The 27,859-nt window shown below is 47.5% G+C and overlaps 3 protein-coding genes across 15 annotated transcripts in view; 1 reads left to right on the forward strand and 2 right to left on the reverse strand.

Moving 5' to 3' along the window:
* Nucleotides 1-811: 811 nt before the first annotated feature.
* MICOS13 (mitochondrial contact site and cristae organizing system subunit 13) lies at nt 812-6,631 on the reverse strand. The gene is made up of 4 exons (XM_040537966.1): nt 6,504-6,631; nt 2,888-3,044; nt 2,094-2,145; nt 812-1,030 (listed from the first exon to the last, which is right to left on the reverse strand). The coding sequence occupies exons 1-4, from the start codon at nt 6,530-6,532 to the stop codon at nt 933-935; spliced, it is 336 nt and encodes a 111-aa protein (XP_040393900.1). The 5' UTR covers nt 6,533-6,631; the 3' UTR covers nt 812-932.
* HSD11B1L (hydroxysteroid 11-beta dehydrogenase 1 like) lies at nt 2,917-16,177 on the forward strand. Of its 4 annotated transcripts, XM_040537963.1 has the most exons (9): nt 2,917-3,042; nt 6,502-6,674; nt 8,787-8,960; nt 9,603-9,733; nt 10,756-10,867; nt 12,571-12,662; nt 13,283-13,376; nt 13,963-14,128; nt 14,420-16,177. In XM_040537963.1, the coding sequence occupies exons 3-9, from the start codon at nt 8,876-8,878 to the stop codon at nt 14,604-14,606; spliced, it is 867 nt and encodes a 288-aa protein (XP_040393897.1). In that variant the 5' UTR covers nt 2,917-3,042; nt 6,502-6,674; nt 8,787-8,875; the 3' UTR covers nt 14,607-16,177. The 4 variants fall into 4 exon arrangements, with proteins under 4 accessions (XP_040393897.1, XP_040393898.1, XP_040393896.1 ...); XM_040537964.1 differs by lacking the exon at nt 2,917-3,042 and having other exon boundaries at nt 6,508-6,674; nt 8,787-8,843; XM_040537962.1 differs by lacking the exons at nt 2,917-3,042; nt 6,502-6,674 and adding an exon at nt 6,693-7,165.
* A 1,775-nt stretch (nt 16,178-17,952) lies between these two features.
* Nucleotides 17,953-27,859, reverse strand: part of CELF5 (CUGBP Elav-like family member 5) — a 39,916-nt gene continuing 30,009 nt past the window's right edge. For 4 of the 10 annotated variants that reach the window (XM_040537879.1, XM_040537878.1, XM_040537880.1 and 1 more), the window contains 7 exons: nt 24,461-24,605; nt 23,626-23,772; nt 23,056-23,118; nt 22,889-22,972; nt 21,769-21,912; nt 21,493-21,657; nt 17,953-19,583 (listed from right to left, as the gene is read on the reverse strand). In XM_040537879.1, coding sequence (XP_040393813.1) covers nt 21,530-21,657; nt 21,769-21,912; nt 22,889-22,972; nt 23,056-23,118; nt 23,626-23,772; nt 24,461-24,605 — 711 coding nt within the window. In that variant the 3' untranslated portion in view covers nt 17,953-19,583; nt 21,493-21,529. The other 6 variants (XR_005814760.1, XR_005814758.1, XR_005814759.1 and 3 more) reach the window with 5 other exon arrangements.

Raw genomic sequence — 27,859 nt, forward strand, 5'->3', positions numbered from 1 at the left:
ACACCATCTTACCTACTTTTATTTCTATAGGTCACAAACCAGACTTGGCAAAACATTTAACTTAAACTCAGCAATCATGTGAAAGGATCAGTTGTTTACTGACTATATTCATTGCCATTAAGATGTAGTAAGAGGATTATAGGTGGACTAGGTCAAAGGCTCTTTCCCTTCTAGTGGCAGATACTTACAGAAAAGTAGGTCAGGACAGAGTACATACAGAGCAATCCTATTATTACTGAACTGGGTGATAAACCATGGAGTGCCAGAAACTGGGAGTTTACTGACCTTTAGCTTCCATCTAGACCGTTAGGTTTAAGAGCCACTGACAGATCTAGCCTCTAGGAATTAGCCTAAGCACTTTTTAAAGCTATTTATACCTTAGCCAACTCTGAAATCCCTTGGCAGGAAGTTTCATCATAAAACGTTTTTTAAAAGGGAAACAAAATCCCTACAAATCCTTTTTCCTTCTTGTGTTTTAAATCTGCTGCCTGATCCAAGTAAGCATTTGTCCCATTCTCTGTTAACCCCCTGTCTATTTTCTGCCTTGTTCTTTTGTCTTGGTTCATTCTGCTACTAGCACAGACAAAAGCAACGTGGCTGTGTCAGCACATCAGTGTGGCAGAAGTGCTGCCTCCACTGCCAACATGAGGTACAATCTCTGTCCCTCTCTTAGAAGCCTAGCTGCAGAGGCTGTACCTCAGCATATAGCCAACGCTTCAGTACAGCTGATCTGTGATCTCTGCTGACGTGTCTAATGTAAGGCACAAAGCAATCATTAAGGCGCATGCTAAAGCCAACCCAAACAGAAACGGATGTTCCACAGTCTTTTATTGTAGCCCTTGCATGGCTGAGCTGCCATCTAGAGGGATGGACTATATATCATCCCAAAAAGAATACACCATAGAGAGAACCATGAATCCTGGAGAATGTTTTCATTTGACAAGATCCTTCATATACTTCCAGCCTTCCAGAGTGTATTCACAGGCCCTGGTGGGAGCTACAGATAAAGCAGACATGACTGTCTGCACTCCTGCAAAGAAAGCAGAGAATTATTTTCCCAGGAAGAGCATCATTCAAGCCAAAATTCCTAATGTTATTCTGGCATCATGGAACTCTTTAAAGACAGAGGTAAAGATCTAGCTTTTTCTGAGAAGCTGTCAAGCACCTGAGGCCTGAGTAATCCTTGGTTCAAATGCAGCTTTATTGTCTCAGTATCATGTGACAGAGAAATTCCAGCTTCAGGACCAGTATAAGGGATAGACAATTTCAAGGTTAAAACAAGGAACTGATACTCATGTAAGTTCAACTTCATTTCTGGTCTTGCCACAGGCTCCACATGTGGTTTTGGGTATGTCACAGTGTTTGTGGGCTGTTTCCTCACAGTTAAATTAAGACTATTTGCTGCACCATAAGAACTATAAATTATTAGGTATTTATAACATGCTTTGGCCTTCAAACGTGATCTCTAAAATTCTAGCAATTACGGGAATACTCATCCCCTCTCAAAAGTCAGAAATGGAGTTCAGACACTAGTATATGAAGAGTTTATAAAAGATTCACCTTTTTCAAGAGTAAGTCATGATTTATTTTTTATGCTCTAGTTTCCCTGATCACTACTATGACTATTGATGACCTCATGTTACTGGTCCATAAACTCTTGTCTAGTTATTGTTGGAGCCACAGACCCCCACCCCGATACTTTACTGAAACATTCAATCTTACGTTCTGGGATACAAGAGAGTACCTTGGGGCACTGGCGGTACCCACCAGTAGGCAAGCAAGCTTTGTAGGTAAAAGAAGTATTAGCTCCTCCAGTTAGAAAAGGCAAAGAGGTTTATGGGCACACATCTTCCTCTTGATTTCACAATTGGAAATTAAGATAATGAGATAAAATGAACTGCACAGTCACTCAGTGTGCTAGTTGTGGAACCTGAAGCAGAATACACATCCCTAGTCCAAGATCCAGTGCTCCCTCTACCAGACCACACAATCATCCCTTTCTCCATAATTCGCTTAAGGATGGCAGTACTGAGATAAGCTGCATCACTGTTGGTCCTTTGCCCCTTTCACAGTTTAACGTAAAATTATTTTACCTTTATTCCAGGAATCAGAGGGGGAAAAGTCAATTTTTGGAGTGGGCGGGAGCTAGAAAGAGAAAGACAAAATATCAGCACTTAGAGGTTTCACTTACAAGAGAAGCCACATCACCTTGGAGATGTCCTTCGTGTCCTCAGATCTCAAAGGTATTTCAGTGCTTGCTCTCTCTAAGTCTCAAAAAGCATCAGACATGTGCCCTAAAGCCTGGACATTTTTCTTTCCTACAGTGTAAAGTAGAGGCAGAAGGTAGTACTTAACATTTGGGTACTCCTGAAAAATCACCTCCATAAATACTTAATTACTTACTCCTTACAGTTATATATTTGCTCATTATAGTTTCCAATATGGGAAATACTTTTCCAACTTTCAGCAAAGGCTTGTCCTGAGGATTTTAAAAACTAAGAATTACTCAAAGACAAGGGCCTCTTCAGGCAATTTAAATTCAGCTTGACTGTTAGCAGTCTGACAAATCAGGAGAAGAATCTTTTCTTTAATTTTTTAAAAGTATGTAGGATCCTTCAATAAAAAACATACTGAAATATCTCCCAGATCAAGCTTGCAGTCTCTCCTCTTTGACCCTGCATAGGCTAGTTACCTTGTCTGCTTTCAAACAACATCAACAAACAATTTTCTCCCCTAATCCTCTTCACAGAATTCTTAGTGTGAAATTCAGAATAAACAGCAAAACTTCTGCCAGCATCACTGGAACCTGAATATCATCCCAATGTTTTCTCCTCCTTATTCAGAGAATGTCCAATTTGCTGACTGTGTTTATCTGCACAGTCCTTACCTCCCAGCCTACGTAACTTGTCCATTCTTTGATAGCTGGAGGCAGTACTGTTTGAGCTTTTTTGAGGGCTTCAGCACCTTCTGCGCCACTGCCCAGCAATCCCTGATCATATGCCACATATACAGCAGCTCCAGCCAGGCTTCCTTTGATGATAAACCTGAAAGAATCAAAAGTAGAATCACACAGAATCACAGAATCGTCTAGGTTGGAAGAGACCTCCAAGATCATCTAGTCCAACCTCTGTCCTAACACTAACAAGACCTCCACTAAACCATACCACTAAGGACTACATCTAAACGTCTTTTAAAGACCTCCAGGGATGGCGACTCAACCACTTCCCTGGGCAGTCCATTCCAATGCCTAACAACCCTTTCAGTAAAGAAGTTCTTCCTAATATCCAAGCTAAACCTCCCCTGGTGCAACTTTAGCCCATTCCCCCTAGTCCTGTCACCAGGCACGTGGGAGAATAGACCAACCCCCACCTCTCTACAGCCTCCTTTAAGGTACCTATAGAGAGCGATGAGGTCTCCCCTGAGCCTCCTCTTTTCCAGGCTAAACAAGCCCAGCTCCCTCAGCTCCTCCCCATAAGACTTGTTCTCCAGACCCCACACCAGCCTCGTCGCCCTTCTCTGGACTCTCTCGAGCACCTCCATGTCCTTCTTGTAGTGAGGGGCCCAAAACTGAACACAGTACTCGAGGTGCGGCCTCACCAGAGCCGAGTACAGGGGGACAATCACCTCCCTAGACCTGCTGGCCACACTGCTTCTTATACAAGCCAGGATGCTGTTGGCCTTCTTGGCCACCAGAGCACACTGCTGGCTCATATTCAGCTGCCTATCAACAAGTATTCCCAGGTCCTTCTCGGCCAGGCAGCTTTCCAACCACTCATCTCCCAGCCTGTAGCTCTGCTTGGGGTTGTTGCGCCCCAGATGCAGGACCTGGCACTTGGCCTTGTTGAACTTCATACAGTTGACCTCAGCCCATCGGTCCAGCCTATCCAGATCCTCCTGCAGAGCCTTCCTACCCTTGAGCAGATTGACACACGCACCTAACTTGGTGTCATCTGCAAACTTACTGAGGGTGCACTCAATCCCCTCATCCAGGTCATCACTAAAGATATTAAAGAGGACTGGCCCCAGCACTGAGCCCTGGGGGACTCCACTAGTAACCGGCCTCCAACTGGATTTGACTCCACTCACCACAACTCTTCGGGCCCGGCCATCCAGCCAGTTTTTAACCCAACGAAGCGTACGCCAGTCCAAGCCACGAGCAGCCAGTTTCTTGAGGAGAATGTTGTGGGAAACGGTGTCAAAAGCCTTACTGAAGTCAAGGTAGATCACATCCACAGCCTTCCCCTCATCCACCAAGCGCGTCACTTGGTCATAGAAGGAGATCAGGTTCGTCAAGCAGGACCTACCTTTCATAAACCCATGCTGACTGGGCCTGATCGCCTGGTTGCCCTTCCAGTGTCGCGTGGCGACATTCAAGATAATCTGCTCCATGAGCTTCCCTGGCACTGATGTCAAACTAACAGGCCTATAGTTCCCCAGGTCTACCCTCCGGCCCTTCTTGTAGATGGGCGTCACATTTGCTAGCCGCCAGTCAACTGGGACCTCTCCTGATAGCCAGGCCTGCCAATAAATGATGGAAAGCAGCTTGGCCAGCTCCTCCGCCAGGTCGCTCAGTACCCTCGGGTGGATCCCATCTGGCCCCATCGACTTGCGTACATCCAAATGCTGTAGCAGGTCGCCAACCATTTCCTCGTGGATAGTGAGGGCCACATCCTGTTCCCCATCCCCTTCCACCAGCTCAGGGTACCGGGTATCCAGAGAACAACTGGTCTTGCCGCTAAAGACTGAGGCAAAGAAGGCATTGAGTACCTCAGCCTTTTCCTCATCTTTTGTAATTAAGTTTCCCCCCACATCCAGTAAAGGATGGAGATTCTCCTTAGTCCTCCTTTTTGTGTTGATGTATTTGTAAAAACTTTTTTTGTTATCTTTAACGGCAGTAGCCAGATTGAGCTCCAGATGAGCTTTGGCCTTTCTAATTTTGTCCCTGCACAGCCTCGCAACAGCCTTATAGTCCTCTTGAGTAGCCCGCCCTCTTTTCCAAAGATTATAAACCCTCCTTTTTCTCCTAAGCTCGAGCCACAACTCTCTGTTCAGCCAGGCCGGTCTAGTTCTGCGCCGGCTCATCTTTGGGCACATGGGGACAGACCGCTCCTGAGCCACTAAGATTTCCTTCTTGAAGAGTGCCCAGCCTTCCTGGACTCCTCTGCCCTTCAGAACCACCTCCCAAGGGACTCTGCCAACCAGTGTCCTGAACAGCTCAAAGTCAGCCCTCCGGAAGTCCAAGACAGCGGTTTTACTGGTCCCCTTCCTGATTTCGCCAAGAATAGAGAACTAAACCATTTCGTGGTCACCCTGCCCAAGACAGCTCTCGACCACCACATCTCCCACCAGTCCATCACTGTTTGTGAACAGAAGGTCTAGCATGGCACCTCCCCTGGTAGGCTCTCTAACCAGCTGCGTCAGGAAGCTATCTTAGTAGCAACATTTCAGTTCACATTAGGAGTATTGTTGCATCTCTCTCAGCAGGTTGTGACTGTAAAATGGAGGGGATCGATAAAGAAATCAAAGGTCACAAATGCTTTCCTGTGAGGTGTTACTTCAGACAAAAAGCAGCAGACAAGTATCTGGCTACCATCCTTTTTTTTTTTTCCCTAGACCAAAGTAGTCCCTGTCAACTGTGAGAAAGCATACCTGTTCGCTTTTTTATCAGCGAGAGTTTTCAAGAATAAAAAACGTGGAAGCATCAAAAATCTCTAAGTATGAGCCGCTTTTCAAAGTATGAGAACCACTGGCTTAGACCCTTGATAAAAAAGACTAAAGGATTCAGCATATTAATGATGTGGTTCTTGCCATCTTGTTAGTAAGTCACCTGATTAATTTGATAGGCACCAATATCTTATTTAGCTCATTACGGTCTGGGTAACATTTAGCCAAGCCTACATGGCCAAGGCTTTTCAAGCTTCCCAGTAGAGCACGTGCTGTCCTAACACTACAGTTTCACAGCTGTGGTGGCATCCCGCAAAACAGATGTGAACTTACCCCTTATTTACTTTTTCATTATTTATGAAAGATCTGGGGAGAGTGACTTCTCCGGATTCATAGAAAAGAGAGCTATTTCCTCTAAATAAAATTTAAAAAATACTAAAAAATACTAAAAAAAATACTAAAAGCTATTGCACACCTGGGGGGGGGGGGGGAAACAACCTCGCCAGATCGCAGCAATGCAACAGAACTTATGATAGATACAGACACTGAGAGAGGCAGGAGAGAGTCAATACTTAAATTCACGTATTCGCAAGTATTTGGGTGAAAAGGGTCTTCCCTACCGAAGATTGACTGTTCGCTCCCTAACGCGCCCTTCCACAGCCTCCCCCTGCACCTCGGCTGGACGTGCAGACCACAAAGCGTCCCCTCAGCACAGAGCGCCCCAGGGCGGCCACCCCCCGGCGCCTCTCACGGATCCGTGCCCTCCGCAGAACGGCCGCGGGGCTCCCGCCGAGCGGAGCGGAGCGGCTGCCGGGGCCGGGCCGAGCGGCGGCACTCACCGGGCGGCGGGCAGCAAGCGGGCGGCCATAGCTGCGCCAAGGGCACGGCGCTGGGCCCGGGGCCGCCGGGAGCTGGTCACGTGGCCGGGCCGCCCCTCCCCCGGGGGGCGGGCGGGGGAGGTGCGAGGGTGGTCACGTGGTGCCTGGTGCCTGCGGCTGGGTCCTGGCACCGTAAGTTAGGGGGGGGGCGCTGCGGGCCGGGGAGCCGCTGGGGCGGGGGCGGGGACGGGGACGGGGACGGGGACGGGGAGTACCAGAGCCTAATCTGAAAAGTATTGCGAATGTACAGGACGAAGCTAAGCTGTGTTTAGTTAGATGGAGGGAAGAGTAGAAAGTTTGTCTCTCCGGTGCTGCCTTCCTTGCTAATTAATTAGCCAGCCTCGTCTGTAAGGCCGCGCGGAGCTGCGTCCCGGAGCAGGATTAACCCCGGCCTGGAGGATGCGCCTGAGCAGAGCAGGTGAAGGACCCACAGCACGCACATGTCCCTCGGCGTGCGAATGGCTGAGCCCGGTACGTGCAGCCCAACTGAAACAAGGAAAGAAAGAAGGAGATGACAGAACCACAGGATGTCAGGGACTGGAAGGGATCTTGAAAGATCGCCCAGTCCAGTCCCCCTGCTGGAGCAGGAACACCTGGATCAGGTCACACAGAAACTCATCCAGGTGGGTTTTGAATGTCTCCAGAGAAGGAGACTCCAGAACCCCCCAGGCAGCCTGTTGCAGTGCTCTGTCACCCTCAGTGTGACAAAGTTTCTTCTCATATTTAAGCGGAACCTCCTATGTTCCAGCTTGCACCCACTGCCCCTTGTTCTATGATCGGGTGTCACCAAGAAGAGCCTGGCTCCGTCCTCCTGACACGCGCGCTTTACAGATTTATAAGCATTAATAAGGTCACCCCTCAGTCTCCTCCAAGCTAAAGAGACCCAGCTCCCTCAGCCTCTCCTTGTAAGGGAGATGCTCCACTCTCTTAATCATCCTCATGACACTGTTCTGGACTCTCTCAAGCAGTTCCCTGTCCTTGAACTGAGGGGCCCAGAACTGGACACAATATTCCAGATGTGGACTCACCAGGGCAGAGTAGAGGGGGAGGAGAACTTCTCTCGACCTAATAACCACAGAGATGGCCTGAGCATGTGCTGAACTGGGTCCAACCAGTGAACACAGCAATGAAGACCACCGACAACCACCAGAAGACCCCGAAGGACCACCAGTAGAAACAAGTGCACATGCATAGGGGACAGTTACATATTTTAATGAGTTCTAGGAATAAGTACAAATTTGTTAATTATTTCTTGGAAATCCAATGAATATGTATGTTTTGATTATATCTAACCCCTGTAGCTTGAGCAATTTGGCACGTGCACTAGGTGGAGCGATCCCTTGTGCGTCCAGCACTGCAATTAAAGAATGCCTGCTTTCTAAAGCTCCAAATTGAGTCTTAGAGAGTTTTGTTGACCGACTTTGATGGGAACAGTTACAGCCACTCTCAAGGCCTCCAGACACATCCGTGTGCTGCCACAGAATCCCTGCTTCCCATGGCAGTTGCCCTGTTTGCAGTTTTTCATTTTTTCATGCTGTGCAGTCATACCCATAAGCGGTCTCTTGCCGGGCTTCACCCCCGCCCCCTTTGCATGGAAGTTCAGCCAGGTCTTCAGCGCCAATGTTTGTAGCAAGACTTCAGCCTGTTATTCCTGTCTGCTGCTTCATTTCTGCAGTGTGCAATAAGATGTGCCAGTTATCCTGAAGCACTGGTTTTATGTGGTGAATATTCTCGGCTATGAGCATAATAATTCTTTCATTAATTAAATATTCTGTAAGATTAGACACAAGTTTTTGTTTGTTTTCTTTCTACAGAGAGAACTCTTACTGTATAGAGGCTGTCTGAGTTCAGAGAGCTGTGGGAATTGACAGTGAAAGACCTTTTTCTTAGAATCAGATGTATTTTCTTTGTCTTTCCTTTATTTCCCTTTTTTTAAAGAAGTTGAGCTCCAAACCCTTTAGTCTTTACAAATGCCTGCATAAAATTGGCATAACCAAGTTTGTATTTCCTGGGCAAATTCAAACCATTTGCAGGACTGTGGTGTCCTCTCCCTTCAGTGGGGAAACAGCAACTTTGCAGCATCTTATCCAAGGGTTAAAAGTCAATCTCCTTCCCATTTTCATTCTCAACAAAGGTGGCTTTGGCTGTCAGTGGAGAGAAGCCTCAGGTGGAGTTTCAGTTCCACACAGTGCCTCACATATGTAAATTCCTTTTTTGTCATACAAAACCTTTTGTCTCTTGCAGGTTGGCTGACAGCATCAGAGGAAGGAGATTACAGTATTTTGGCTGCAGTGCTCATCTCTGAGGCTTCGTTCTTTACGACTTTGAGGGATATGAGGCCACTTGGAAAAGTGCTTTGTGCTACAGGGATTATAGCTGTACTTCTAGCTTTCTTCTGGAAAGACACTTTTAACCCAGGTAGACTCACCCCAGGGTTCAGTCCAAACTAGAATATAAGATGTGTAAGAGAAGATACTGTATTTCCAAACTGACTGGTGGTCTTTTTCTGCCCATGGTTTACCAGAGTTGGAGCCAGGTAGCATGTCAGCTACTGTCTGAGCAGGATGGGTCAGACTGAGCTTCCTACTCTGTGACTGAATTGAGAGCCTGGGGTTGCCAGGATGAAGGAAGGAACTGTCTGTTATATATCAGAAGAGCTAGGCTGAGCTGACTGCCATGTGCCAGGGCTCGTGAGCTAGGTGATCTTTCCTGTGACCCAGTCCAAAACAGGTCAAGGTGGCTTGCTACTTGACATGAGGTGGCTGGTTATCTGATGACTAGCTTTGTGCTACAGGCACCTGTCAGAAGGGAAAAGTAGCTCATTCTTCAGAGGTTAGGTGATGATCCTTGATTATTTTCAGTCTAGCATCAGAAGCACCATGTTAATCTTATGGCTTCTTTGGGACAGTCCTGCTTCTTTACTAGTTCTGGAGAAGCACTGAGTCTTTTGAGAACACACACACACACCTTCCTACTTTAGAGCTCTGCCGTTAGCTAGGGACAGCTGCTCTGCTGCTTCCTTTACTTCTATACCTTTTTCTCATTTTTCCCATGAATAAGAGAGCCTTTCTGGTGCCCGTGTTCTCCTGACTGGAGCCAGTGCTGGGATTGGAGAGCAGATGGCATACCATTATGCCAGATTTGGTGCTGAAATTCTTCTGACTGCTAGGAGGGAAGCTGTGCTGCAGAAGGTAAGAACTTCCTTGTTTGAGACAAAACATAAGGGATTTGGACTTTTGCACACACATGCACGCACACACACACATACACAAATATTGGCATTTTCCAATGCAACTGTTTTACTCACCAACTGAATTACTGTAAGAAATTCTTAACGCTTTCTGGAAGAAAAAAAAAATGTATCAGCAGTATGTTTTGAGCCTGATTCACTGTCAGTGTCCTCTACCATTCTATCTGTCACCTGGATGGGTTGCTCTGTCTGTGTTGTCATACGCCAATGTCTGCTGCAATATACCTTTTTCTTACCAGGGGGCATACTGGGGAGATGTAATCTAGAAGGAAGATGTTATTTAGAAGGGAGCTTGGCCTGTATGGGAACATGGATATATGTTGTCTGAACTACAATTCCTGTGAGATAACTGCGTACCTCTTCAGTGTCCAAGCAATTCTATTTGTATCTTTTTTGTTAAAGACTACAAACTTTCTGTAATAATGTTTGAACAGCTCAAATAGATGAGACTCCTTTATCTGTAGTATATAAAATGAGACAAAATTGAGAGGTCTCTTTCAGACTGTGGGGTTAAGTGACTTGCCTGGAAAATTCTGCATTATGAAATAATGCAAAAAGAGGGTCAGGGACAGTGAGCATGGTACTCATTAGGACACTTCCTAAAGCCTGGCAGGCATTATTTCAGCAGATAGCTAGATGTACCATTCGCACCTTCACATACTCATCACACTTCTCCTGAAGAAGATTGTCTTTTTGGATGATTCTTGATCCTTTTCCAAGGTTTAGTGAATTTGCATCTTGCTAAGAGTTACCTCTGTTTAACTGGGTAGATGAAGTCTTGATGTAAAACGAGCCCTCTGCAGGTTGAATAGTGTTAGATTTAGAATTAAAGTGTGTGTCTTTGTCTAGAATTGACTGTTATTGACTGTAGTGTGGGGAGAAAAAAGTTCCTTACAGTGCCCTTCTGTTCTTTCCCCTCCCACCCCATTTTGTTTAATCTCTGGGGGAGTGTTGTTTTTCAAGGTGATGGAGAAATGCCTGACACTTGGAGCAAAGAAAACCTTATATATTCCGGCCGATATGTCTTCCCCTTCAGAGCCTGAAAAGGTGGTTCAGTTTGCTGTCCAAAAACTGGGTAAGCAGAAAAAAAATGGCAGATACTGAAGAGTGAAAACAAACTTTGCTGGTTGTTTCAGTTTATACCATGCTCCTTTGTTCAGTAAAGGTTTAGATGACACCTTGGCCTGGTCACCCTTCAGGGATTATAGTTCTCAAGCCATATCTTGCTTTATACTGACATCCAAGTTTGAGGAAACTGATTGGAAATAAATCTGATAACAGTCCTCATCCCAGCTCCTCTGGCCTTGCCAATCTTGGCTTCTCTCTGATAACCCTGGAGTCAAGAGATGTGGGTTTCTGTAATTTACCTGAGTTCAGGAAGCTGTGAAAGGAGAGGTGTCTTAATTTTTCAGATGTTCACTGCTTGCCTGGTCAGAACCAGGCCAGAACCCAGGAGGGGTTCTGATTGTGATCTTAATCCTGTTCTGGCTTCATCTTCGGCATCTCTCAGGCTCTTAGATACACAGATAACTCACATTCCAGTAGGAGCTTCCTGCTTCAGCTTCCACGTGTCCCTCACTGAGGGGAGTGTTTAGGAAGAGAGGATGTGGCATTTGTAAACACCAGTCTGGGAGTGGCTGACTTTTCAGTTCCTTTTCGTGAGGAGGGCTCTTCAGGCAGCATATACAAATGTATTTTGCTAGAGGAGAAAAATATGCAAAAAATATTTGCTCAAAGTACTTTGCTGAAACCATGCCCTCATAGCAACAGCTACAGTACCACACACATTTGCTATACATGAGCAGGTACCAGCTGCACACACCCAGCCCTGAGCAGACGTAGTGTCTTGTGTTGAGAGAAACAGAAACTAGGAGGTCTGAAAGCAGTGACCTGTTCCTTTAGCAAAGCTCAGTCCGAGACTTCATAGGAGGTACTATTTTAACCAGAAGTGATTCACACATCTCATACTCTCAGAGATTCTCAGCCACTCATTCTTTTGTACTAACAGGCAACAAGATGTGTATGACCAAGTACCCTGTCCAGGTTTACTACTGGTGATATAAAGGACAATGGTGATATAAAGGACAAGGAATACCAGCTGTAGAGTACTCATCATGTTTCCTGGGTCTTGGTTGGTGACCACGTGCTTTTTGATTGTCTTTCTTACCCTGTAAGAGTTGAGTGATTATAATCATTCGCCTCTCCACCCCATCTTATTCGGTTAAGGCTGTTATTAGGCAACATTTTCTATTATACTCACTGTCCGTTTGTCCGTTGTCTGAGTGTCTTAATTACTTAATTATTTTTTTGGTTTTCTTGCTGTGAGTGTCTTAAGAAACTGTCTTAAAGTGTGCTGTGATCTGTATGACCTGCCAATCCAGCAGCCATCAATATATTATCATTCTTTTAACCCTTTTGCTATTTCTGCTGGTGTTTTCACACATAAACATTCTCATACCAATCTTAATTTTTCTGTTATAATTCTCTGTACTTAAAACTTTAAAAATAGAGCACACCACTGGAATTAAATTCCAAGTCTGCATTACCCTGAAATCTCATTACAGAAAGCATCCATCAAAGAAAAAGAGCTTTCATTCCAGTTCTACCCTTGAGAAGCAGGCACAGCTGCTGTCAGATGGACGTGTTTAATTTTCCATTTCTAAAGCATTTTCCAGCCTCCTGAGGGGCTGGTTCAGCCCTCCTGCTGGCATTTCTGAGTTCCTCAGTGACTGACTGGGGACAGCCACCCTATTTCACTGTTTTTTCTCCTGTCCACAGGGGGACTGGATTACCTAGTGTTAAACCACATAGGCATTTCCCCCTTCCAGATGTGGAATGGAGATGTGGAATACACCCGCTGGCTCATGCAGGTGAGGATTCCCAGCAGGAAGAGCTCATCTGGAATTGAGTGAGTCTGGCTTCTCCTGGGACAACTTCAAGAGGCTCAAAGGCAAATTCAAGCCTGTGGCAATGGTTTAGAACAAACCTTTTATTTCATTCATGTGTCAAGTCAAATGGTTTGTCACTAGACTAGGTGTTTTGCTTAGTTATGCTGGTGTACATATGTGCAGAAGAATGTCTGGGAAAAACTTAAATTCTTCTCTCTTTCATTCTGTCCTTCTTATCTCCCATTAGCCCAGAACTGTTAGAAATTGGTATGGTAGGTACAGACAGTTGCACAATGTGGAGTAAAGAATGGCATACAGAGAAATCAGGGACAGCTAATTATCTCTTGTCAATACATTTGTATGTTAAAGCCCAGGAATAACCTTCACTCTGACTCTTCTCCATTGCTTTTTCCGGAATCTGAAAGGTTTACATATGCACTACCTATCCCTGTTCTCACAGAGATGATTCTTTCCTCCTGATGTTTGAAATCGCAAATCCAAGCCATGTTCCATTTAATTTGACCGCTGAGTTAGTTTTCTGGCTCATGATGACCTTCTCTCCAAACAATCTCGCTCCTTCCATGACTACTTTATCATTTTAGGTGAATTTCTTCAGTTATGTGGCCCTCGCAACAGCAGCTCTTCCCACCCTGGAGAAGAATAAAGGCTCTCTGGTGGTCGTCTCTTCCCTCACAGGTTAGTGTTTGTAACTGGCACAAGTGGTGTTCTTGTCGAAACCATGGTTCCCAGCATACACTGTTTCTCTGTGTCCTTCAACAGATGTTCAAGCTGTGCTTTTTCTAATATTAAGCAGGATGGTGGCTGGCTGGGCTTCTTGCTTGCTGGAAGACCTTCTCTGTGTTGCACCTTTTTGTATTCCCTTGTAATTTTGCTCTTTACTCAGCATGCGCCCTGATCTACTTGTTTGGATCCAGTCCTTCACACCCAAGCCCATTTCCTGCATTTCTGACACAGCATTAAAACCATCCTGCTGCTCTAAGGCCTTCTGGCTTTGGCCAGCCTAAATAACAGTCTGCCAAGTAGCTGTACCTACTGTACGGGATGGAAAGGCAGGAGAAAGTCTTCAGTGTGTCTGCTCAAGGGCACTGCATTCACCACAGCTGTGGCCCTTCCCTGCGACCTAATGTGCTTGGGTGACTGGGAACTACCATGGCCAGATGTACCACCATGTGACCCAGTCCATGTGGTTACATGAAATGGGGCGCCATCCTTCCTACAACCACTTTCCTGGTCTTTTCCATTCTCTTCTTCTCCTTTCCAGGGAAAATACCCACTCCCTTCACCACTTCTTACTCTGCCACCAAGTTTGCTCTGGATGGATTCTTCAGCTCACTGCGCCATGAACTCATCATGCAGAAGAGAAACATCTCTGTCACACTGTGCATCCTGGGCCTGATTGATACTGATACGGCATTAGAGAAGACCAGGTATGTATTTGGAGGAGGGTGTGAGAGTCTGGGAGGGAGTGTCTGCAGGAACACATCCCTTGAAAGCATGCAAAGAAGTGCAAACAGCTGTGTTTAAGATGGTGTGGGCATCTGTTTGGATGTGCAGGAAAACTAACATGAAGAGTACATCTGCTTGGGTACATCATACGGGTTGTGCGTGTCCATCTCTGCGTGGAACATGAGCATGCAGAACCCTGTTGTAGTCATTCTGCATAGTTAAAACCACAACAGGGACTAGCTTTGAGTGATTCTCTGATTGTTTCTTTCCAGGGGCAAAGTGTACCTAACTGCTTCTCCTGCTGCTGAAGCAGCACTCGCCATCATCCAAGCAGGCGCCACCAAGGTGCAGGAGGTTTTCTACCCGTGGTGGCTGCAGCACACATGCAGCCTCTGGGTTTTGTTCCCCTGCCACCGGAACCAGGTTTTACAGAGTTTGTATAACTACAGCAGCCCTTGAAGGCTGCACAGTCTCAGTCTCCTCTCCTGTACTAGATCCCTTCTAATTATAGTCACCCCTGTCCCACTAAGCATTCCGGTCAACCATCAGTATCAGTTGGGAGCAAGGCAGCAGTGGTGGAAAAGTAAGCTTAGCTCATTTCATAAGACTCTGCTTGGACTCCCTTTCACCCTGCATCAGTCATAGTTCTGATTTTTCTGCCCAGTAGTCAGAGATCCATTCCCACTGTTCACTGTCCCACTGTCTGAGCTTTCCACCCATTTTCTCTCCTTCAGCCTCACCTGTCTGCTCTTACCACCTCAGGTTCTTCCCTCAGCTCCATCTGTAATGTCTGAAGGTTATTAGTGCCTCATATTCTATGCCAAGGGTCAAACAGCAGTCTTCAGCAGGAATGAAGTGTTCAGAGCCCTTCCAACCTTTTCTAACAGATACTGCAGTGTATGGCACCAAAACTGAGGTGGGCTCTGCAGGGTTATTGGGCATTGCTTGGGAACTGCAAACCAGGCACATACGGCTGTTTTCCCCCTTGCTAATGTAGACGTGCTACTGTGGGTTTTGCTTTTCGGGAGTGGATTCACCGTCCCTTCTTGTTCATCAGGTACTTGGGGTGCTAAAACGAGTCATCACTCAGCTGAGTGCTTTCCCTCCCTCCACAGCCAGTTTCCCAGCATGGGTAAAGAACAAATATCTTGGAGAGGAAGGTGGGGATTCTTTCTTTTTCATGGCTCTGGGAATGACAAGTAGAACTGTTATGCCCACATTCTGCTTTTGCTGATGAGCAGTAGCCAGGTTGGGGAAGCAGAATAACCCCCTACCAGCACCACCACTTCTGCATACCAGGTATGAGTCTTTTTCCACATAGGAAGAATGCAGCTTGCAGTACTCTGTGTAACAAGACCAGAGCCTGCTGGGACCAAGGGCTTCTGCTTCTGGGTGTGTGTAGCAAGGTGTTTCCCAGGCCAGCACAATTTGATGTGCACAGAACAAAGAAAATAGAAGAGGAAAGGGAGACCTTGTTGTGAGAGTTTGGCGTTGTGAAAACAATACTTTTGCTGGTTTTGTACTGCAGTCATTTTAATAGCTAAAATTTGCTTGAGAAGCATATTTAGTCAGAGTGTTTTATAACTCTCCACCAAAATGGGACAGATGTTTTCCTTTCTTGGCAGGAGAAACTGAGGTACAGAGAGTCTGGCTTTCAGGTGAGCCCTCAGCCTTCCTCCCTGCTTATGCTTCCCCCTGAAGGAACTCAAGGTGGAAAAGCCAAAGGCAGTAAGGTGCAAAGACCTGTGGCTTTTTGAGTCAGCCCAATTGTCCGGTCCTTGCTGGGAATTTTTTCATCCCCACTCACCTATTCCCTCATTGGAAGGACTCAATCCTTTAGACTGTTCTTCCTTCCCCCACCCCTCTTTCTCCATCTGCTTTTTGTCCCCAAGAGACTCTTATTTAGCCCCTTTCCTCCTGATTCTCCCATAGAGGAGAAACAGCAGTGTCTGGAAGCCATGCAAGGCTGGTTACTAACCTGTGTTTTCAAAGGTGTGTTAAAACTAGAATAAAACTGAGGTTTATAGGTTTTTCCTTGTCTACTTTACTAATTCAGATATGGATTGTCTATTACTAGTACACCAAACAGTCTTTGGTGTTGAGAAAGCTGTTTTGTTTCACCGCTAGTGGCAACAGAGGGGCGCTGGGAACAGAGGTCCTGGGAGTGTTGCTGAGGCCAGTAGATGTGGGGCTTGAACCGCAACAAGGGACGTGCACTAGGATGCCTCACCCACGCGCGTGTTCCCTCCTCCCCCTCCCCCGGTAATGGCTAGGGCTTGTAGCTGCTCAGCACACACGGAGATGCTCTGAGAAGCAAATTTCATTGTGCTTTGGTCTACGGCACCTTTACTTCGTACACCTCTGAAAGCATGAGTCACGCGCAAGAAGGGGATGAAATGGAGCAACATGGGAGAAGATTTATTTGCAAGCTGATCTTAGTAGGTCTTTGACAAGAACAGAAGCTTACACAGAAAGCCCCTCCATCCATCCTCAGCCCCCTCCCCGGTGCTTTTGCAAACCTCTGCATGCACCTGCCGCAAAAGATGACCGCGGACCTCGCGGGGAGTAAAAGCGGGAGCGTCTGCGTAAGGAGCGGGTGTGCGCGTGCACCAGGAGGCTGGCTGGGGGCGCACGGGCCCGGCAGGGGGCCGGAGGGCGGTGAGAAAACGGCGCTGAGAGGGGAGCCCGGAGCAGGGGCTCGGGGGAAGCCCCGCTCCTGCCCCCTCGGAACGGGCCGGGCGATCGGCGGCGCTCGGCTTCGTGAGGGAAGGGAAGTGCCGCTGCCAGGCAGCACCGGATTGGCTGAAACTCGAGGAATATGCAAATCACCCGGGGCCGGGAGCTTCTCCACTGACTGCGCGCTGGCGGCAGCGCGGCCCGGTTGGCGGGAAGCCTGGCAGGCCCGCCCCCTGCCTTGATTGGCGGGCGGCTCCTCCAGCTGCCAACCGCCACGGCCTCGGGCCCGGCTCGGGGGCTGGGCCGGCAGCGCCCGGTCGCGGAGGAGGGCGGCGGCAGCGGCCTGGAGGCGAGGGAGTGCAGCGAGAGCAGCGCGCGTTGTACGCGTCTGGGAGAAACTTCCAGAACAAGCACCGTGTGTTCAGGGCTTGCAGTTAATCAGCAGAAATTTGCATGCTGGGCTTATTAATGCCGCCGCATGGCTAATTGGAGGAGAAAATGGCGTTGGTTTGGGTGTGACGCGTGTCCTTCCAGCTTGAACAATTTGAGGTGCCAAATGGTGTTACTTGGTGTGGCTGCGGAGTCACGCTACACACAGAAAGCTCTTACACCTCCTGGAGCAGCACGTTCTGTGAGAGCGTGCTTGTAAACCAGCAGGTTGCGGCTGCAGAACGTACTTGTGCTGAACGAGCAAGTGTTTGAGCCAAGAATCCTGCATCCAAGAAGCAGGAACTGGTGGTGGGCCTGGGCTTTTAGTCCTGGAAGCAGTAACTGGTGGTGGGTCTTGTGACTGGTACTTGCGTGGCTGTTGTACCGCATCAGCATGACCGTGGGCTTGGGCCGTAACGACTGATGCTTGAACAGACACATAAAGCACCAGCAGCTGTAAGACGAACTTTCAATCCTTCTGCTCTTTAATTACCATGTGTTGATGCAGTTTATTAAAAAAAGAAAGGGGGGTGAGGGCTTAAAAAAAAGGGGAAAAAACCAAAAAAAAACAACCCACTGATTGCAGATAATTTGCTGAATGAAACAGGTTTCTGTTGCCTCAAGCCTTCGGTGATTGTCTTCAAGTATAAGTACTAGATAAGAGCAGATGCAGCTAACACATGAAGTAAAACCCAAGTTACTTAGGAAGTAAAACTTTTATTAAATAAATTTAAGATTTTTTTAGACCAGAGCAAGGAATTTGACATTGATGAAGCTTGTATCACACCTGTAACAGTGTACAGTCACATCAGTAACTGTGATGGAAGAAATTGTAAATGCTTGTTTTAAACGAGCGTGACCTAGCATTTCCAAAATCCCCCCTTTTTTTTTTTTCCTTCCCATTTTGCATTTGTTGGTCATTTTCTTTTTTGTTCAAAATTAGGTTAAGTTTAAACTTCATGAAATTAATTGTAGCAGAAATAAAGTACATTATACAAATCACATACATAATAGATGTTAAGTATAAAAATGGTATTTACAATAAGTAAACATGGACTATAGAAACACACAGACTCCCACAGCTTCATCCATCTCTCTTGTAAACTCTCAGCATTAGATACAGAGGGGTGGTTCAGGAGATGTGAAGGTACTTGAAGAACTATGCCACAGACATCTGAACAAAGGGAAACTGGAGGAGGATGAGAAGTGGCCGAGGTCCTCTCAAGTCCCTGGATCTCTCTTCAGGATCAATCGCATCAACCTTTCTCCACCAACCCTCTGTTCACATTTGAACACAGACATGCACATACATACACACAGGAATGTTCTTGATACCTTATCAAATTCTGGAATAATGAAGCTAATTATTCAGGAGGGTGGGTTTTTTTTTTTTTTTCTTCCTCCTTTCCTCCTTATTTTAGACTGTTTGAAGTCATTAAAGGGTTTTGCCTTGTCAGTATGCCCCCCACACACACACGCTCAGGGAACTTTGTTAAGCTCTGAACTATGTTCTGTGCTTAAGTGTATGTATATATATGTGTGTGTATATATATTCTGCATAATCTGTCCCTTGGAGGGAGTGGTGGGGAAAAAAAGAATGACAACCACCTTTCAACATACTATCCTTGTGTCTGTGAAAGCTTTGCAGAGGGTGCAAGAGGTGAGTCTGCTTGCTAAATTCAGATGGAGAATATGTCCTGTGTGGTCTGTGAATCAGAAATGCCTGCTAGCCAGCTTTAGGCCACTTCCAATACGTGGAGGCAGCGCGTGGCCCCTGGGAGGTTTTTGTCACTATTTTGGAGATGGCACTTGCTCACACTTTCATCTTCTCTCTTGATCAAAAAAATGCCCTGTTACCACAAAGAGCTATGAAGTTGGGCCAGTACAATGTGTGGGGAGGCAATACAGTTCTTGTAGGTAAAAGGGTTGATTTCCTGTGCTTTCAGCCTAATTGAGGAGTGCTCACGATAGGCTTTGGCACCAAATTCCAGGAGCTTGGTCTGCAGAAGCCCTTGGAAGGGTAAGACAGAAGCTCTTGAGATCCTTAACCAGGCTGGTGCTAAGGTTGGTGGGTGAGTGACTTGAGCTGAGCAGCTGGCTGTGCCCTAATCCTGGAGGTATGTGGTTCTCTTTCTCCTTGCTTCTTGTTAATGTTGAGTAGAGAGATGTGCTCTCTCTCTTGCTCTCTGTCCATCCAGGCATTCTCTCAAAATGTTCAGGTCTATTGGCAGTGCTTCCTGAGAAGACACTGCTGCAGAGGTAAACCCTTAGCTTCCAACCCCTCTTGCAAGGAGTCAGTCTCTGAATGGAAAAATTTGGTCCTGTGAGTCACTTCAAAAACAAACAAAACAAAACAAACAAACAAAAAAAGAGACTGTATAATACTTATATTTATCTAGGAAAGGGGCAGGAGATGGGGGGGGGAGGGACAGAGCTAAAGTTCCATATGCCACTGCAGTAACCTAGAGACACACCAGTGGGTTTTCTTGGTCCATGCACTCCAAGCACATCCCAAGAGGAAGAGCTTAGGGTTCCCAGGGGCTGCTCATTTTCTGGTCCCTTTTGCTATGCACCACACTAGCAGCAAATACGTGAGTCTGTCGTGGCAAGAATCTTCCTGCTGGGCAGATACTGATTCTTCTCTTTAATTTCCATGGTTTTAGGAAGGAGGGCAGAAGGAGGATGGGGTGAGTAAGTGGGGAGCAGAAGAAGGAAAGAGGTGGCATCAAAAGAGTTGATAAATTGACAGGCCTGTCTGTAAATCAATTCGAAGCATAAATTCTTCCTATGGCTTTCCCTTCACCTGAATAGAAAGGGAGGAGGGGGGGAACTGGGAGATTAGGAGGACATCTATGCAAACCCCCGGCTTTGAGTTGCTGCTGCTTAAATGTGGAGGAAGATGACCCCAATTAGATGGGATCAAGATCGGCCCTCCCTTGCTCCCAGTCTGTTGGCTCACAGGAACTAGCTCTATGACAGCCAGCTCTCACATTAGGCAGCTCTTCTGTGGCCCTTCAGAGCATCACCTGGGGCTCATAAGCATCTCTTGATGATGTGGCTACCAGAGAAGGATGAACAGATCGCTCAAGGCTCAGCTGACATTGTAGCAACCATTGAGTGCAGCTGTGTAGCCATGGGGATAGGCACTGCAGACCACAATACAGGCTTAGCTGTGCTCCAGACTCTTTCCATAGGCCTTAATTTCACAGGAAATAAAAGAAATAGGAGCTAGCTGTCATGAGTACACTGAACTATTTCCAGATATGACCCTCTCTTGCCCCAATTCTAGATTATTGTCCCCACCTGAGACAGGAGCACTTGGTTTCTCTGTGGTTAACTGCTGTACTAGGACTGCCCTGAACAAAGCAGAAAATCATCGTGTGACTGCATCGGGAGGTAATTGTCTTCTGAACAGTTTTTCTGTGATCCTTACGAGTCATGGGATTGTCCCTTCTTACCCTTGAAGCACTGTCTCCAGGCAAATTTCAGGGCACATGCAACAGGTGAGAACAGACCTATTGGATTTTAAGACCTTTTTAGGAAGATGAATAGTTTATGGGATACGGCAGAATGTAAGCTGAAGCCTTACTTAGACTACAGGCAGGTAATCTGAACCCATCTAGCTAACAGGGACCTGACTGTACTGATAGGTCTTAACAGTCTTGCCTAGCCTCACCTGTGGCCTCTGTCCATGCTCTGTGCCCATGGGTCCAGGAGCCTCACTTCAGCTCAGGCCTGTGCCTTCAGTCCTTGTCTGATCTGTGTGTCACAGATGTGAGAGTTTCCACCTTAGCCATAGCTGTGACCATGCCCAGTCACGCAGCTTGCTATCTGGACCTCAACCCCTGGATTGTCTTCCTATCGTGATGTTGGATTTGTCTAATACATTTGCTTGGCAATCACTGGACTATGTCTGACCCTCTTTACCTTTACCAGTCCTGATACCGATACTGGCCTGCAGATTAACTCCTTAGCTTGGCCTTGGCTTTGCCTTATTGCCACAAACTTGCCTGATGATCTAGGCTCTTGTTGAACCCAGCTATTGTCTCCAGGCTTGTCCTGGTCACTTGCTCAAGTACTGCAGGCCTGGGCCCTGGCAGGAAAGGCCTCTATGTTGCCGTCTGTGTTACTGTGTTCAGCTCCTGGCTCCCCACTCCTTAGGGAGAAGCCAGCCCTTGCTGCCCCCACCAGCAATGGCCAGCACCATGTAGAAACTGGACTGTGATGGTGCCAGATTTACCTGTGCTGCAGAAGTGACTCCTGATTGTTCACTCCTTTCAGTAGGGATGATTAGCATCCTTGGGTCGTTTCAACTGGACCTTCAAACGTTTCATGCCAATCTGGAAGCCATTCATGGCCTGGATAGCAGTTTGTGCACTGGATGGGTTGTCAAAGCTTACAAAACCTGAAGGACAGGACACAGACACAGATAGTAGCAGCGCTGCTGGTTCCATGCTCAATGCATGTATGTCCTAGTTATGTCATGCTCCCTTTGCCTTTGGGTAACAGCACTCACCAAAACATTTGCTCTGGTTGGTGGCACGATCCATGAACACCTTGGAGGAGATGATATTGCCAAAGGGTAGGAACATCTGCATCAATTCATTGTCTCCAAACTCCTGAGGGAGATGGTAGATGAAGAGATTGCAGCCTTCAGGACCTGCAGGCATGAGGGTAATGGGGAGAGACAAAGCACAGACAGCCCCCAAAGGGAAAGGGAAGAGAAGAGGGCTCAACTCAGAGCACAGCACTGAAAGAGAACCCCAGCACTGCCTCTTTTTGTCTTGACCTCCCCTTGCTTGTGGATTACTGGATCAAGGGTACTGAGAGCTCTCCAAAACCATCTGGGAGGCAATACAGAGAGCTAGAGGTTCTGGAGAGCAGACTCACTTTCAGAGCTTGCCCAGTTCCCATCTGGAGTGCTGGAAATGACAACTCCCTGTGAGCATCCGGGTGCCGTTGTACTGGAAGGGAATCAGCTGAGGTAACAGCTCCATGTTCACAGCTTCCCCAGGCTTGCTCAGCACTGCCCCAAGCAGTAGATAGCTCTATGTGAAAGCTGCAACGCCTCCCTGCCTACAGCCATGCAGTGGTTGCATTCAACCCATGAGTCACAGCCCAAACTGGAAATCTCCTGGATCGCCACACATCCTACTTATGGGCTAACCTGGTCCTGCCAACTCCTTCACTTGGTCCATGTGAGTGCGATAAGCACGGGGAGCTGTTCCTTTGCCAACACCTGCTGTGTGAAGCAGGAGCAGACAGAGAATTCATTTGTCTTCAAGTTCTGTCCAGGCCAGTTTTGAAATAAGCTGAGAAACAAACCCTGATGCTAGGAAGGCCAAGGAGAGAGGACAGTACATTGGAGAGATTGGATTGACTGATACCCATGTGGTTCTGGCATCAGCAAAAATAAAGTGTCCTTCTCCCCAGTCCGTGTAGGGAAGCTGCTGACCTTCCTTTGCTAACCTTTGGTGCCAAAGCTTGGTGGTCTAGTGATTCTTGCCTGCACTGTATGAGGCAGCATCTGGCCAGATGAAAGATTTGTGCTGCTTCCCTTCCATCAGCTCTGGGTGCAGGAGCTGAGCACAACCCCTGGCCCCATCCTGCGCACACATTCCCACCCTAATCCTCACCTTCACGTTGCTGCTGCTGCAGAATGGGAGGTGGCTGAGGGATGCTCTGAGCGATGGGAGTGATGGAGGTGGTTGGATACACAGCTGTATTCCAAGGAGACAGAACAGTTTACCTGAGGATCAGGTCAGCCACACAAGGGCTCGAGGAAGACAAGGGAAGCTGGTACCTGCATACTGCTGAACTCCTGTAAAGGCTGGGTGCAAAGTCTCTGCTACCGAAGGACTCTGGGCTGCAAAGAACATAATCAGACACACAGCAAAGGGAATCTCTCAGACACAGGCTCCAGTGAGTCTCAGTGTCTTGCTGGAAGGGGGCTAGAATCTTAGAATCATTAAGGTTGGAAAACACCTCCAAGATCATCTGGTCCAGTCGTCTCCCTACCACCAATATTACCCACCAAACCACGTTCCTAAGCACTATGTCCAACCTTTCCTTAAACACCCCCAGGAACAGTGACTCTACCACCTCCCTGGACAACCTGTTCCAACGCCTGACCATTCTTTCTGAGAAAAAATTCCTCCTAATTTCCAACCTGACCTCCCCTGGCGCAACTTGAGGCCATTCCCTCTTATCACATCACTAGTTATCTGCAAGAAGAAGCTGACCCCCAGCTCCCCACAACTTCCTTCCAGGTAGTTACTTTCAGGTAGAAAAAGTGTTTGGTGTGGTAATCCAGAAAAGAGAAGCTAACTGCAGTTTCAAAGGTCTCTGGATGTTTTCTTCCTGTGCTCCATACCTGAGTATGGTACAAAGCCACTGGTGTAAACCGTTTCCAAGGTTGGGTGGCCATTTGGGAATGGTACCACACTAGTAAATCCATTTGAAATGGGTGCCACCAGTCCGGGCACACCTGTTGTTCCCAGGAGAGGAGGTGAATGTAGCCCTGCAGAGCAAGAAAGGCGATACCATGTGAGACAAGGTCCCGCAAAGCCTGTGCTCCCTCCTATCTGCCTGTCAAGACTGCTGTGTATGAAGCTCTTACTTCTTCTAGTTGGCACTTGCAGGTGTCAGATAATAGCACTGGAGCTTTCACAAAATTAGAGGCAGCACTGGTGAGAAGAGTGTGTACAGCGTTGCTAGTTCTGGCTGCTGTCAGAGCTTTGGGTTACAACACTTTTAATTCAGGTTTGTAGAGCAGCTAGCATGCTGCAGCAGCCCTGTTCTTGACAGGTGTTCAAACCCAATGCGCATTATGGCTGATATTGTTATTGGGGATGATGATAACGAGTGACAGCACTGCTGTACTCAGTCAGGTGCGATCCTGGGAACCTGGTCATTCTTTACTATACTATACTGAAGGGACCAACTGTTCCAGAGAGGAACACCAGCAGGACAAGAGGAATGTAAGCTAAACACATAAGGCTGTCAGGGAGGGTGCAGAAATTTGTGCAGAACTAAGTACTACCACCTGGAGCGGCTCATTGTTAGAAAATAAGGGGACTAAAGCAGAGGCTGATCCCAGAAGACTGTAGTAACTGTTTTTACCTGCATAAGCACCATGCTTAATGCTGGAGCAGTGGGCTCAGCGGTAGCAAAAGTCTTGCTGCGTCCTGGCCCACTCCAGGCCTCACCTGATGTCTGTGCAACAGGAGTGGCTGGCAGCCCGTTGAGACTGACGGCACCAATCTGCTGGATGTGGCACGGGGAAAAGGCGACGCCAGGACTCACGTAGCTGCCGTGGGAGGTGGAGAGGACGGTCGTCTGCTGCTGCATCAGCTGCAAAGCAGGGCCACGGGCCGTCAAAGCCCTGCGCAGCCAGGGCCAGGCACCACTCTGGGCCTTGGGTCGCCCTGGGCCTCGCGCGCTTGGGGCCAGCCAGCCGCCGGGCTCCCGCTGTGTCCCCCAGAGCTGCCCACGTCCCAGCGGGGCCTGGCAGCACCAGCCGCCTCACAGCCCTCGGAGCCCCACGACGGCCTGGCGCAGCCCCGGGCCAGCACTCCTCGGCCAGCAGCTGGGGGCTGTGGCATGCAGCAAGGCGCAGGGCCAGCTGTGAGGCACCAGGAAGGAAGGCAACGGGGCCCTCCCTGCTCAGGGAGCTCCGCAGTAAGGAGAGACTGGGAAGCGGCGCTCAGCCCCCTCTCTCAGCGCTGCCCCTTTTCCTGGGTCTGTGCCAGGTGTTAAATAACCCAAGTGGCTCGAGAAAGGCAGCCCAAACTCCTCTCCTTTTGCCCAGCTTCTACAACGGGCTGTGAGACGCAGCACCCATTCTGGTAGATGCACAACCCAATGTCTGCCCAGGTCATGCAGGACATGCAATTCCCTGAGCTCAGCAGCCTGCACCTGGGGCTGGAGGCTGGCTGCTCCTCTGGGTCCCGTAACACACCTGACCACGCAGAGGTGCGTGCTGCAAAAGAAGGGGACTAAGTTTGGGCATGGGGTTAGGAGGAAGACAAGAAAAGTCTTTCTTGTCCTGTTTGGCTACGAACTACTGCTATGGGGCATAAGATTAAATCAGACTGCTTGCAGGGTGTGGCAGCAACAAAGATTATCTTCTGGATGCAAAATGATCTAGCCCCCTTTATAAGCCCTGTCTTCACTGTCAAGCAAGATGAGCTGGAGATGCATAGGTGCAATGCTCTGGAAACTACTGTTCCACAGAAGGAGCTGGGGTGGCACATGGCAAAAACAAGAAAAACACAAATCCTCTTTACGTTAACTACAAGTATATCCCATTGCCTCCTTTGCAACATTAATCTACCACACTCACGTAACCTGCCATGTCTACAAATGGCTGAGTCTGCCAGCTTGGTTCAGGTCTCAGCTGGAAGACCTGGTAACTCTGACAAGTTCACGTCTAGCTGAACCTTCTCTTCATTTCCTCCATACCATGGTTATTACTGGTGCAGAAAAAAAAAAAAAGAGTAATTGCCTAGTTTCATGGCATTGCTGTCTCTCTATGTTGGCACAAGCAAAGCGGCTGGGGTGGAACTGGCTGCGCAGGGCGGGGCAGGTTCAGGGGAGAGCCCTGTGGCGCCTCCTCCTGCCTGGGGGGTTGAGGCGGCCACCCAAGCACACCATGCAGCAGAGTCTCTGCACTGACAGCAAAGGGGTTCACTACCGCTTGCCCCCGGAAAGCAGGTGCCCTGAAATCATTTCATCTGTTAGCATCCACGTTGTCTTTGGAGTGATTCCACTGGAGCAGGACTGACTCACGTTACTGGGAACCACTCACCTGGAGCCATAGCAAAACGCGATCTTCCTGAGAGCACTGAAGTCCTGCTAAAGAAGGCATCCCTTTGACAAGCAGCCTGCACATATTCCTAGTCCTATCTTCACACTTTCTCCATTTAAGCACGCAGAAACCAATGCATTTCTTACCTACTAGATGAATATTGATTTTCTTTTTTCTCATTAATGCCTGGTCTTTGCCAGGTTCTAGCTGGAACAAGACCTGCATTCAAATGCAAATGCACCAAACTAGCATGCTGGAATAGTTTTCATTATATAAATCAAATTACTTTAATGAACCATAATAACGGGGAAAAAAGTGCGTGTGTTTAAACAAACTATGTTTTGTGTTTAGAACTAATTGATTTATGAACTACAAGAAATATTCAAGCCCTACATACAGTTTGTAAATTGCACTCACTGCTTCTGCAGGCCTCTTCTGTATTGACATTTTTTTTCAGTTTCATCTGAACTAATCACTGAATTCAACTTGTTGAGCAAACTGAAGTGAAGGAAATACTCACTTTTCACTTGCAGAAGAGACACCTGGGATCAAAATCTGGTTCTAGCATTTAAACAAACCGTTTTCAGCTGCTTAGCCAGTCCTATTTCCCAGATAAAGATGCAAATTTTTCTTTCAAATTCTATCAGCTAACACGCACTGTTTGCCTATTTTTTAATTAATCTTATTTGAAAATCAGAATAACTTTAGACCTAATATAGCCTGGGATGACACTTGCAAAGAAACAATCAGGTGTGAGGTCAGTGCCTTAGAAAGAAGAGGAGAGAACCCAAACCAGTGGAAAGTAAAATGTAAAGGAAGAAAGGTATTGAAAGAGTGGGAGACAGGCTGAGTCCTGAATCAAGGATGAAGGCAAAACAGTCACAGAACAGGAAGGTCGGTAAAGAATCAGAGACAAGGCAACAAATTCACAGACACAGCTGAGGAGAAAGAAGATGCAGAGAAGCAAGCAGCACAGCTGAGGACTGACTCTGTTGTCATCAGCAGGCTCTTCTGAAGATTGGAGGACATTTAAAAACTGAGTCCAGAAGACCTTGCTGCTTTCCTGCCTTACACAGTGTGGGCCATAAGATAATAAAGTACTTTCTGCCATTAATCTCAGTGTGTGGCCCATTCCTGCCTCCTTCACCACCACACCATGCACAAGTCAGCACCACCTCCATGACGCCAGAAGATACATCAGAATGTTCATGCCAGAGCTGGCCCACAGCTGAGCAGATCTACAACCTTGGACATCCGGTGTAGATGGTCTGTGGACGTCAGAGCCAGATAGAAAAGACTGGCCCTGGCAAGAGACAGCAGTGTCCATTCGGAGAGGGCTCTCCCCTCCAACCAATTTCTCTGCTGGCAGCCTTGGTGCTCGGCATGGTATAACCACACTCAGCCCCACTTCACAAGAAGAATCAAACAGTCTCTGCTAGACAACAGGGAAACAAACCAAGTAGCCACTGAAGCCACAGGTGAAAGATGTGTCCACGTATATGTAGGAAGAAGAGATTTATTTGTCACCCAGGAAAACTACTTTCAGTAGCAGCACCAACTTTCTTTCTTTGACACAAGCATCTCTCGTACCTTGAGCAATTTCTGAGCCCCTTTCCATGGGCTTTATACTTGGTAGCAGAGAGACTTTAAATTGATGGTCACCAAGATGCTCCACCACAGCTGATCACGGACTTGTTGACTTTGGGACCTACCTCAAACATCAGTGGAAATCCCTACCCTCACCGCAAGGCAATGAGGTTCCCTCACTGAGATTCAACGAAAAGCCAGTCTTGCCAGA

The sequence above is a fragment of the Cygnus olor genome, chromosome 26 (assembly GCF_009769625.2).
Source record: "Cygnus olor isolate bCygOlo1 chromosome 26, bCygOlo1.pri.v2, whole genome shotgun sequence".
NCBI lineage: Eukaryota > Metazoa > Chordata > Aves > Anseriformes > Anatidae > Cygnus > Cygnus olor.

Coding starts and splice junctions, on each gene's coding strand:
- MICOS13 (XM_040537966.1), bottom strand. CDS start 6,532: ATGGCCGCCCGCTTGCTGCCCGCCGCCCG. Junction 2,146..2,887: donor CAAGTTACGTAGGCTGGGAG/GTAAGGACTGTG, acceptor TTCTCTTTCTAG/CTCCCGCCCACTCCAAAAAT. Junction 1,031..2,093: donor CTCTGATTCCTGGAATAAAG/GTAAAATAATTT, acceptor CTTTCTTTGCAG/GAGTGCAGACAGTCATGTCT.
- HSD11B1L (XM_040537963.1), top strand. CDS start 8,876: ATGAGGCCACTTGGAAAAGTGCTTTGTGCTACAGGGATTATAGCTGTA. Junction 12,663..13,282: donor ACACCCGCTGGCTCATGCAG/GTGAGGATTCCC, acceptor TTATCATTTTAG/GTGAATTTCTTCAGTTATGT. Junction 14,129..14,419: donor ACGGCATTAGAGAAGACCAG/GTATGTATTTGG, acceptor GTTTCTTTCCAG/GGGCAAAGTGTACCTAACTG.